The 11,038-nt window shown below is 37.9% G+C and overlaps 1 protein-coding gene across 1 annotated transcript; it reads right to left on the minus strand.

The window, feature by feature from the left end:
• Positions 1-320: 320 nt before the first annotated feature.
• Positions 321-10,779, minus strand: LOC142106927 (uncharacterized). Its single transcript, XM_075189984.1, has 9 exons — positions 10,675-10,779; positions 9,416-9,460; positions 6,754-6,798; positions 3,982-4,068; positions 2,561-2,780; positions 2,334-2,479; positions 2,020-2,130; positions 1,208-1,295; positions 321-457 (listed from the first exon to the last, which is right to left on the minus strand). Exons 1-9 carry the CDS (start codon positions 10,708-10,710, stop codon positions 453-455), a joined length of 783 nt encoding a protein of 260 aa, XP_075046085.1. The 5' UTR covers positions 10,711-10,779; the 3' UTR covers positions 321-452.
• Positions 10,780-11,038: the final 259 nt, after the last annotated feature.

Raw genomic sequence — 11,038 nt, forward strand, 5'->3', positions numbered from 1 at the left:
GTTAGGAAATTTAGACTAAGCTCTAATGGAGCAGAGACTTGTATTACAAATTCACTGTACAGCACTGCTGAATTGGTGGTGTTATATAACTAAGTGATGCCTAGTTAATGGACCTAAATAACCAGAGTTTTCCGTTTCAGAATAGCATGACTTACAGGTATGTTTGTGCAACTGATAACAGTAGGGATGAAGCAAATACAAAGGTTGATACAGTAGTACAAGACTGCATATTGAGCAGGTTGCACAGATGTTTGCTGTTTTTATCCTTCCCCATGGTCAAACCCCAGCGATTATGGCATGGTTTCACAAGAAGAAACTGCTCATTGAAAAACTTTTTATTAACATAAATAGCAAACATTTCAGGTTTAGAGTCCTGATTAAGATTAAACATCAGACAGGGTTCAGAAGATGTGCTGGTCACAGTTAATATGGTGGTTTCATTTCTGAGGAGATCAATCTATTGGGAGAGAAAGTTGAAAGATTACACTTCTAAGAAAACCTGTAGACAATTATCACTGTCTTACATTCAAAACAAGCTAAAAAGGTTGCATGAGGCAACATGGTACATGTTCTTGTTCAGTCATAACGACAATAGGTTATAAAATATGCATTTGCCTTTTGAAGTCTAAAATATATTTCAACATTTACAGCTAGTTTTCACCAATGGCAAAATATGCCAGTTAGAAGACCTACCTTTTTCAGAACAGGAATCTCAACCATTAGATATTTAATACATGTTGGGACAGTCACAGCTTCATCATCTAGGAAAATGGTAACCTAAATGTTAGCACTTCCCATAGCCCTACAAACTGCACTTTGGGGAGTTTGCAATGAAACTGTTCTTGTGCCTCTACCCTAGGATAAACTTAGTTTACCATTAAAGGAACAGAACACGTGTGACTAGTACACAATTAGTCTTCCACGGCCATACTATCTAAACAGAAAATACTATAGAACAGAGAAATTTCTGCACATATAGCATTCTACATGCAGAGAACTCCCACAGGCCCAGTTCATCACCATATTTTTTTAAACTAGAGATGTATATGACGTACATTACACAGATGGTTGACCTGGTCATAGGTGACATTAGATCATTTACCAACATTGAATGATAGCATATTTGTACCCTGAAATCCTTCTTCCATTAGAAGACTAGAAAGTACAGAGATCTGACACTAGTGCACCATTGACTACATATTCTAACCTGTAGTGGCAGTAGTCTGCTCTTCACCATCTGGTTTTGTCCCTTTACTTTCTGGTCCATTTATTTGCTCCTCATTGCCTGGGGTGTCCTAAGTCATAGAAGGCAGAAATAAGTTTGGTTATAGGCCGGCTGGAATCTGAGCCAATTAAATAGTTTTAAAGTTACAAGGTGACAACATGCTCAAGTAATAGACTGACATTTAAGAGAAGGAGTAAGCTCTGAACTATACGAGTATAGACAGTAAGTTTTTAGTCTTCGAGAGGAGACTGAATTACAATGGTTTGGTGGCCAAGAACATGTTATATAAGCTGCAGATTGACCCAAAATTAAGTACAATACAAAAGTTTGCAGACCATTAGAGGTTCATTTTTAAGCCACTATTTTAAAACAAAGCAAAAAAAAATAAATCCCTGCATGAAGTTTGCAATTAAGAACCATTTACATTTATCAATGTGAGGAAAAATCCATTTGCCCAAGTGTAAAACCAGTTTCAATCTGTTCTGCTTTCTGAAATTTAGTGCAATTTATTAAGAGTTTAGAAATTCTGAATGATTCTCATATGGATTCAACAGAAACTTACAGCTGGTCTTAGAATCACTGAAAGTTGGTTCGTATTCATTCACAGGGGTGAAAGGTTTGCTGTGATAGACAAATGGTGGCTCTAGGCTTTAGTAGCAAGGTATGCAGGGAGCTGTGGCATTGCCAGATCTCTGAAAGTACTCTAGATTTAGTTTAGTAAATGTGTGAAGCAAACCACACTATGAATATTAAGTTGTCCAAAAAAAAAGAAAAAAAATGCCACAATTACTCACTTGTGTAGCCTCCTTAAGCATCACAATACCATCCTTCTCTTCCACTTCCAGATCACTTTCAGTGTCATTCTTAGATTTATTTTCTTCACTGTCTGTCTCTGAGTTACTGGGCTGGGGACAAATTCAGTTAAATTTATTAAGCATTTGCACCAAAGTCACACCCTTTAAATAAGTTACTTACATTTTATAATATTGCATGTACTTTCCAAAGTTACAGTATCAATGCTATATATAATGTAAATACCATGTGCCACAAAGGTAACTGCAAGACCCATTTCAAAGTAAGCAAATAGTGGACTGGAATGATAACTTGCCTCATATGTAGGGTCATCAACATGGTCCTCATCTGAGAGATCTTCAGTCAAGAATGTCACCCAACTGTGTTGCTCTTCCATATCCAAGTCATCCTGTTTCCGCTTGCTGCCTTTCCCACATGGCTTTAGAGGGGACTTCCGGACGTCTACAGGGAAGGACCACCATTTGACTACATCTAACTATATTCATTATTCAGACCCAAATGTTATAATCCTAGCCTACTTACCATCAGAGGCTGCAGTGTTCCCTATGTTTTCTACAGAGCGATACCCCAAAGCAGACTGTATTCTATATGGAGTAATCAATAGAATAAGTTTGGTCAAGCGTCCAATCCTTTTCTTGCCACTCAAAAAACGTCTGTTTGGGGATGTCTGATCAGCACTGCCCACGGTCTCCACCTCTTCAGAAAGGCCAGCAAATGAGGCAATCTTTTTAAGTATCTTAAACTGAAAGGGAAAAAAAAAAACCCCCACAAAAACTAAGAATTTGATCAAGGAAAAGAACAGCGTTTACCAAATATCTCTTGAAGCCTAAAATCATCGCGTGTACCAATTAAACAATGTTAACTGTGCATTGAACCTCTAAGTGAATTAAGAAAGTGCAATTTTATTTGATAATACATGGTATGCCAGCCTTTCATGGTTTGTTTTGAACCTTTGATAGCCGTTGTTGTGGAAGATTATTGGGCGGTTGATTGAAGTCACTGATCACATGCATCCGTTAGCCATACATAATCAGTGTGCAGTGGCCGCAACACAGTGTTGGCTGCTTAACTAGTGTGTTTATTTCAGAGTGTTAGTTTCAGTTATATTAAGAGTGATATAGCATAATTCAGAGTTCCATCCTGCTACAGGATTACAAAATCCAACACTCCAGGGAGTCCTGGCTGACCTACTAGCATTGATAAGATCACTTCTGATTTAATGAACCACTTGCCAACACTGTCCCATTTCATTTCTCAGTATGTCCATTCTGTTCATCTGTATTACCAGTTTGTTCTACCCACACTACACTAACTGCTTTCCATGTCTATCCTCACTCTTATCCTACCTTGTTCCCCTCTTCCCCACCCTTGGCTCAAGAGTCTCATCTACTTAAATCTACCTACTTGTCAGTTCAACTGTAAGTTTAGCAGAGGAGGTGGAGGCCAATGTCCCTTTAGTTCCTATTGTTTCACACCATCTCATCCCTCTAAAGGGTAAATTCTCATGTTAATCCAGTCCATCTTTCTTGTTTGTCCCGGTCATTTTTTATACATGCAATTTGTTCTGTTCATTGCATCCATGCCTTTATTATTCTGCTCTGTACTTGTTACATCATATTTGTACTACTATGTCAGGAACTATGGAATTTGTGGCGCCATGCAAACAAATAGGGGCAAGCCTTGTGCTTGTATTTAGGGTCCTAACATGTATAAAATAGCCTGCTATTTATACTGTATATTAAGAGTTGTAAGCATATTGATGTGATACAAGTACTTATCTCTGAATAGTTTGCACATACTAAAGTTTGGTAGCAACATTTGTACATACCTGTATATATACCAATTGTGCTAAAGTTTCAAAGTAGTCTGCATATTTATGAAATAGCAATGTGTCAAATTGCTAATATACTCCTTTCCCCACATATTTGTGCATGTTTCCTTACCACATATTTCAAAGGCCAGATGCAAGAAATCCTTAAGAAGAGAGACTTTATGAATCCTGGGCTTTTGGTAGGCACAGGACACTTTATCTGCAGGAGACAAACAGTTGTCTGATTAGACTATTTTTCAGGGTAATTATAGAGTGAAAATGAGGTCTTCAATAATTTAGCACATGTCAAAAAGCTTGATATAATCCTTTAGTAAGGAAACTAATGCAGCATGCATTTGTGTGTTAATGGGAGTGTTGGATAATATCAAGCAGAAAGCTTACTATAATGGTTTCAAAGATTGTCTGAGAAGCATGTATAAATTCTTTAGGACTACAATTCACAGTATTGCTTGTACAACACAGTGACCAAAATTCCCTCATCGCACAAAATATTCAGTTTGCAAGACTCATCTCAGGATAGGCGTCAAGAAACGGGGTGCTAATGAACTGAACTTCTGTTAATCACACGTTTCTCACAGTTTAATGTACTTTTTTATCCTTGGCCCAGTCTAAGTATATACACCAGAGCATGAGTGTATTTCATGTTATTAAGTACATTTTGCCCTTGCAATATCATATGTATTAGAAAGAATATTGTCAAAACAGGACAGCAGAAGTAATTTTGCTTGTGCTAGCGAATGTAATATATGTCTCACATGTCCATTGTTAGGAGGTGCAGCTTAGATTTGGCTTGTAATCAGAACAATGTGAGTTAACTGGCAGCCCATGTTAATTAGCTTGGTCAATAGGTAATCTGAGAGGTAATTAGTTTAGAACTTTTAGATGATATGCAATGCGCCTCCACAGTAATATATTGGCTGAAATAGCATTTGGAAATGTAATATGTATCAATATAAATGTTATTGTATCAAAAATATATCAGACTCAGATTGTGTAACACTGCTGATACAATGTGTCAAAAGTCTTGTTTCATGCAAGCGTGAAGTGTCATTCCTTGATGTTATATTGTAACCCTTTGTGTGTATTCAGCCAAATAGCTAATGGAGTCAAGCCATTCCATTGTGTAATCGAGATAACAGAATGTATGTCTAACAATTAGAGTGTCCACTGAGAGACCCCTGCTGTAAGGGGGAGTACTGAGACATTTGACCCTACTCCCTGTGTATACAGCCAAGAATATAAGGAGAGCAGAATGCCAATAGAACTATTCTAGCTTGGAGGATCCTGGTGTAACAGACATCAGTGAAAAGGGCTCTGGGCCAGGCATCATGGTGCCGCTGGAGGAAACCCTACCAGGACAGGGTCTGTGTGAGCCAGTAACCCAGGCTGGGCGACACCGTTACTGTATAGCTAATCAGTAGTGGTAATATTGCAGGAGGATAAGACTCTGAAAGAGACTGAGATTATTACTTTGGAGTGCTGACTGCAAGAGGCTTCTGGAGGATACATCCTACTATTTATCTTGTGAACATCTTGTGGTGTTGTCATAATAAACCCTTATTTTGGATATACTCTGGTCTACACGAGTGAGTTGAATCCCACAGAGGGTAACTGCCATCCTAGCTAAGGGTGGTATCCTCATAATAGGCAACAACTGATTTTTTTATATATTGAGCCAATAGGTTATACGCTAAAATACTGTGGCTTGCCATTTAAGGTCTATAAAGAACCATAAAAAGGTAAGTGTGATAATGGAGCTCAATACAGTATGGCTTGATTCAGACAATATTATACCATGTAGAGGTCAGTGTTTTCTACCCAATGTAAAAAAGCATTAATGTACATTTGCTTGATAAGAGCAAATGAGCTAAATAAACCAATTTTTTTTTACTTTACCCCTCAAAAAAGGCATCTAACAATTTGGAAACCCCATCATGTAATTTTTCAATTTTGCCATTTTTTCTGTGCCAGGTTTGCAAGGACAATCCACAACTTTGCCACTATAAATTTCAACACTAGGATTACAAATATTTTCAAATTAAGTAGCATCCCAACAATTGAAGTATTAAAATGAACACTGGTATCACTATTTGCTGTGCTTGCAGATATCCAGCCAGCATTTGAAAAAAAAACAAAAAACAAAACAGATTGGATGAGCTACAAGGGTTGTCCAGCATTGTTGTCTTTTTGTACAGTGGCAGGTGTTGGAGCAAAAGTGGACTACCCCTCCAGTGTATGTTTTCTCACATATGCCAGATTCTACATGATTTCATTACAGCAACAGATTCCTTTTTGGCCCTCTAAACCAGTGTTTCCTCAGGACCCCCAACAGTGCATGTTATCCAGGTGACCAAGGCAATAGTTATACCACCTGTGGATCTGTTACAATGTGTCAGTCAGTAATGACTACACCTGTGCTAAAGCAAGTAGATATGGAAAACATGCACTGTTAGGGCTCCTGAGGACCAAGTTTAAGAAACCAAGCTCTAGACTATAACAACCTATCCTGCATGACATGGACTCATTTTCTCGTGAGCGTCATGCACTCAGGTGTAAGTGTCATGCAGAACTTATGTTACAAAACAAGTCACTACCCTTCATTAGTGACCCCTAGCTACCTGAGCCCATTAAACCAAAGCAGCATGCACAGCAACCTGCCTAGCAGTAGGAATATAATGTGATTAAATAATAAGTGGATAACATGCACAGGGTTTTGCACACAAAAAAAACCAAGCCATGCAACGCCACTTTTTTGTTTACCAAATCCGTGTATGCATCCTCACCACTTTCTGCTATCTACTGGATGAAACCATAGGAAATTTCACTCATAGCATTCACTTAATATATTTAACTTCTCCCCCTTATATACCATTGAACATCTTACCTTGGAGCCCACATCACATAACTTCTTGTCACACTCATCTGTGCCCTTAATACAAAATAAAAATATTCACTTACATGTGATGTCACTTACTGTACATTCTTTCAAGTTTATATCCTCCAATAACATAATTTGCAAATATTGATATACATTTTTCTGTTGAAAGGCGGTTAAAAAGAAACATAAGACAAGTCTCAATGCAAACAAGTATGTAAGCAGATGCATAGAATTCAATGGGTTTTATTTTTCACATATGGTTACAAAGGTTTCACCAGTCAGGGGCAGCCTTTAACCATTGTTAAAGGGGCCCAATGCCTGGAAATGCAGGTCATTGCTTCCAATGCCATATTACACATTTGAGAGTGTTACATTTTTCCAAATGCTGCCTGCTCTATGCATTTGTGTTGACAACACATGAAATCATTGGAAAAGTTTAGGGAACCTCCAGCCAGATGGGGAATATCCAAGTGCTGATTGTGATGCTGCTGGCTGTTTCTCCATCAATGACTCCCCCTCCCCATGGTCAGCCAGGAGGGGTCTTTAATATAAAAAGAGCAAGGGAGACTAGCTCCCAGTACTGGGGTGACAAAATACATAATATAAGTGACAAGTAGTCATCATGTCAGGCATCTCCACAATGTTCCCACTCTAGACACATGCCCAATGGTTCACCTAATGGCAGTGCCATCATGGCTCATAACACCATCAATGAAGATGGCATTTATATTCTAGCAGCACTAACCATCTCACAGAACTAAACATTACATCCAGAATGATCATCCAGATTAGAGACAACAGATAAAGCACCCTTTTACACTATAGAGCTTTGCAGCAGGCCATTCACATCAGTGTGAAGTTTCATCACTAACATTTTTCGTTTTGGGTTCCCGATTCCACAGAATGCCTTTCTGTTCTGTACCTAAATGGTCATGTAGCAAAATGTACAGTGTTTGGATAGGATTGGGAAGACCAATGCCAAATGTCACTGATAACACATGAAGTGGGGAGCACGGTGGCGAAGTGGTTAGCACGTCTGTCTCACAGCACTGAGGTCATGAGCTCAAATCCCGACCATGGCCTTATCTGTGAGGAGTTTGTATGTTCTCCCCGTGTTTGCGTGGGTTTCCTCCGGTTTCCTCCCACACTCCAAAAACATACTAGTAGGTTAATTGGCTGCTATCAAAAATTGACCCTAGTCTGTGTGTGTGTTAGGGAATTTAGACTGTAAGCTCCAATGGGGCAGGGACTGATGTGAATGAGTTCTCTGTACAGCGCTGCGGAATCAGTGGCGCTATATAAATAAATGATGATGATGAAGTGTCTCAACACAGAACAAGGTTGATATCTCACATAAGTTTGTTTTTCATTTTGCTGATCTACTCCTGGTATGTATGGCAAGTTGCCTTCACCATGCACTACATATTCATTTAAAGAGGCATGACTCAACTATTGCAAGCAAGCCAACAATCAAAGACACCTTATATTTTAAATACAAATAAAATGCAGCATTTCTTCCTTACTCAGGTGTTTCCATTTTATTGTTTACTCAACTATTAACTATAGTTGAGTACTATAGTTTAAATTATACATAATTCTTTGGAATGCTTAAACTGTACATCTCAGTTATATTCCCAAACCTACAAATGACAGCAGACTGCAACATTTGTCAAAGTCTGAAAATAAACAATCTTGCCTTATTTGTTACTACATACAAGTTGCAGTGTTCAGTAACAATGATATGCAAATTTATTCTTAAGGGAAAGAGGCAAAATTAAGTCAATTCAGTTAGCTGTTTCAGGAGTCCCTTCATTCCTGCCATAGGCAATAATATTCAGTCAAATCAAGCAGGTGTAAAGGAGAATTCACAAGAGACCAAGTAACAAGTAGTGTGGGGCGGTAGAGATTTCCCTCAGCCTTGTGATCATGCCAGCGTTTAAGGGAGTTGTTGAATGGTGCAGTGCTCCCCAGATCGATATATTGAGGGTGGGAGGGATAGTACAGTTTCCAAAAATGCTCCCATGTTAGTTATATAGGTGTCCCTGATGATTAAAACACATCAGCTTAAGTCTTCAAGATTGAAGTAGTGACACTTCATTCATATCTACATACTCCCTGTAGATAACACAAGGTCTAATAGAGGAGTGACAATGCACCAAATTTTGCATTTGAATTGCAGAATTTTGCACATTTCTCTGGTAGTTTGGCATTAAAGCAGCAATTAATAATTTAAATTTTTTTTATTTTATTTTTTTTCCACACACACGTCACTGGCAGGCAATAAGATTGTATTTACCATTTTTCCCCTTGGCTTCATCAGATTGTAATTTGGTGCAATGTGGTTGCCATGGCACCAAGGTATAGTGAGCAGAGAGGTTTTGGAACACCCATCTGAACACTACTATAAAATCCTCCCCTTCCTCCTCCAGCCCCTATGCCTTCGCATCATATACAGAGGGCCGCGAGCCTGTCTCTAACTGGCAGCCATATTTTTTAGCCTCTGATAGATTTTGAAGATACAGAATTTGTAGGACAGCTAAGAAAAGTGTCAGATCAGATGCATGCTTTAAAGAAGTAAAATAAATACCTCTTAACAGTTTTGCTCAGCACCAATTATTAAATCTTGAAATATGTCAAATAAGGTATTTGAACAACCCCAAAAACTTACCTTTGACCCCACATCACATGAGTTCTGGCCATTCTCATTAGCCTCCTAAAAAAAAAAATATATATATATATATATATATATATATATATATATATATATATATATATATATATATATATATATGTGAAATGCCAGTAAAATAAACGGATCCAACACAAGCATTCAACATACCAACATATGCAAGACTAACTTTATCATCAAGGGCACAAGTCCAGTACTTATAACCAGACTCTCTTCAGATATCCATAAAAGAAACATGCCACCAAGTGCAGGATGTAAATACAGCTGTGCACACTAAGAACTTCCCCTATGAGCTCAGAGAAGATATCAGTGCTTTAATAGTTGGGGAGGGAATTGAATTAAAAAACTCTAAACCCTTGTTTACCATTTTTTTTATATGTATTTATTAAATTATTTATCAGATTAGTCCAAAAGGTGGGAGCTCCCATAGAAACAACAAAGTCCTGCCTGCCAAACCTTTTCCCTGTTTAGGACACCCAAGCAGTTTGGAGTGAATGGTTACTACCAATAAATGAATATACTGTCTGGCAGGACCTCACAATTTTCCATTTATACTACAGAACCTAAATATTTTTTTTATGCATGGCAACTCAGGACCTTCAGCTATGGTAACTTATTATTAAGTTGATTTGTTATGGAGTACAGAATTCATGCATCACACACAAACCAGCCACTTGTAGTACACCAGGTTAGACCTGGCACATGATGCCATTTATAAAAGATAAATAAAAAGATTGTCAGATACAATTTACTGTTGTACAGGTGTACCTAGGCCCATCAGTCCCAGTTACCCCTTAGAGCAGTATAATTCACATCATGGTTTGATAACTATTATAATGTGGTTTTATGCACATTAAAGCAGTCCTTCAAAATATAAGCCTCAAAAGGTTGGGGCCATTGAGGTTTCTATGCAACACATAGAAGTGAGAAAATAGTATTTTGCAGTTGGTCAAACACCTCCAGCAACAGAAATGTAAAAAAACACAGGTCAACCCCAAGAAGTCAGGCAGCTAACTACTATCATATAGTGCAATTCCTGCATTCTACAAGTATTGTAACTGCAGTTATAAACAAGCTCAAGCAAACATCCTCTTCCACAGCAAAATAGCAAAGTTTATAGTCAGATAGGTTACTAGGCCAGTCATTAGAGTTGTAGATATATTGATGGCGTAGCATGTGATTGTACATCTCTATTTCAACTGCAAATATTTTAATAAAAAACAAAATACTATGCTTACCTTTAAGTCATCACTACTTGTGTTATTCTTTTCCATTGCCTTATTACAGCACCACCCTGTAACCAATACTTCTTTCCCTGATGTGGTCACCTTTGAAAACGTATTGAATATCACTCAACCTGAACAGGTTCTGTGTGTTTTAAATGAATGCTAACTCGTTAATGCTACCTCGTTAAATCAATTACACAATTTAACCCTTTTCACAAACATTTATGGTTTCTAGTATTATCTGTGTGTCTACTATATTGCAAACTTCCACCAGTTTTAGGCTAGACATAAACTAGTGATATGTATGTCACATGCAACAAATCTTATCTGTGTTTTTGATTTTTTTTGTGTTGCATGTAAATTAATACCAATTGAA

The sequence above is a fragment of the Mixophyes fleayi genome, chromosome 1, assembly GCF_038048845.1.
Source record: "Mixophyes fleayi isolate aMixFle1 chromosome 1, aMixFle1.hap1, whole genome shotgun sequence".
Lineage (NCBI taxonomy): Eukaryota > Metazoa > Chordata > Amphibia > Anura > Limnodynastidae > Mixophyes > Mixophyes fleayi.

What these genes read in the sequence shown, in the direction of transcription:
- LOC142106927 (XM_075189984.1), bottom strand. Translation starts at nt 10,710, where the DNA reads ATGGAAAAGAATAACACAAGTAGTGATGACTTAAAG. An exon ending in TATGTGATGTGGGCTCCAAG is followed by an intron (nt 4,069 to 6,753) that starts GTAAGATGTTCA and finishes TGTCTCCTGCAG; the next exon opens with ATAAAGTGTCCTGTGCCTAC. An exon ending in TCTGGCCTTTGAAATATGTG is followed by an intron (nt 2,781 to 3,981) that starts GTAAGGAAACAT and finishes TTTCCCTTTCAG; the next exon opens with TTTAAGATACTTAAAAAGAT.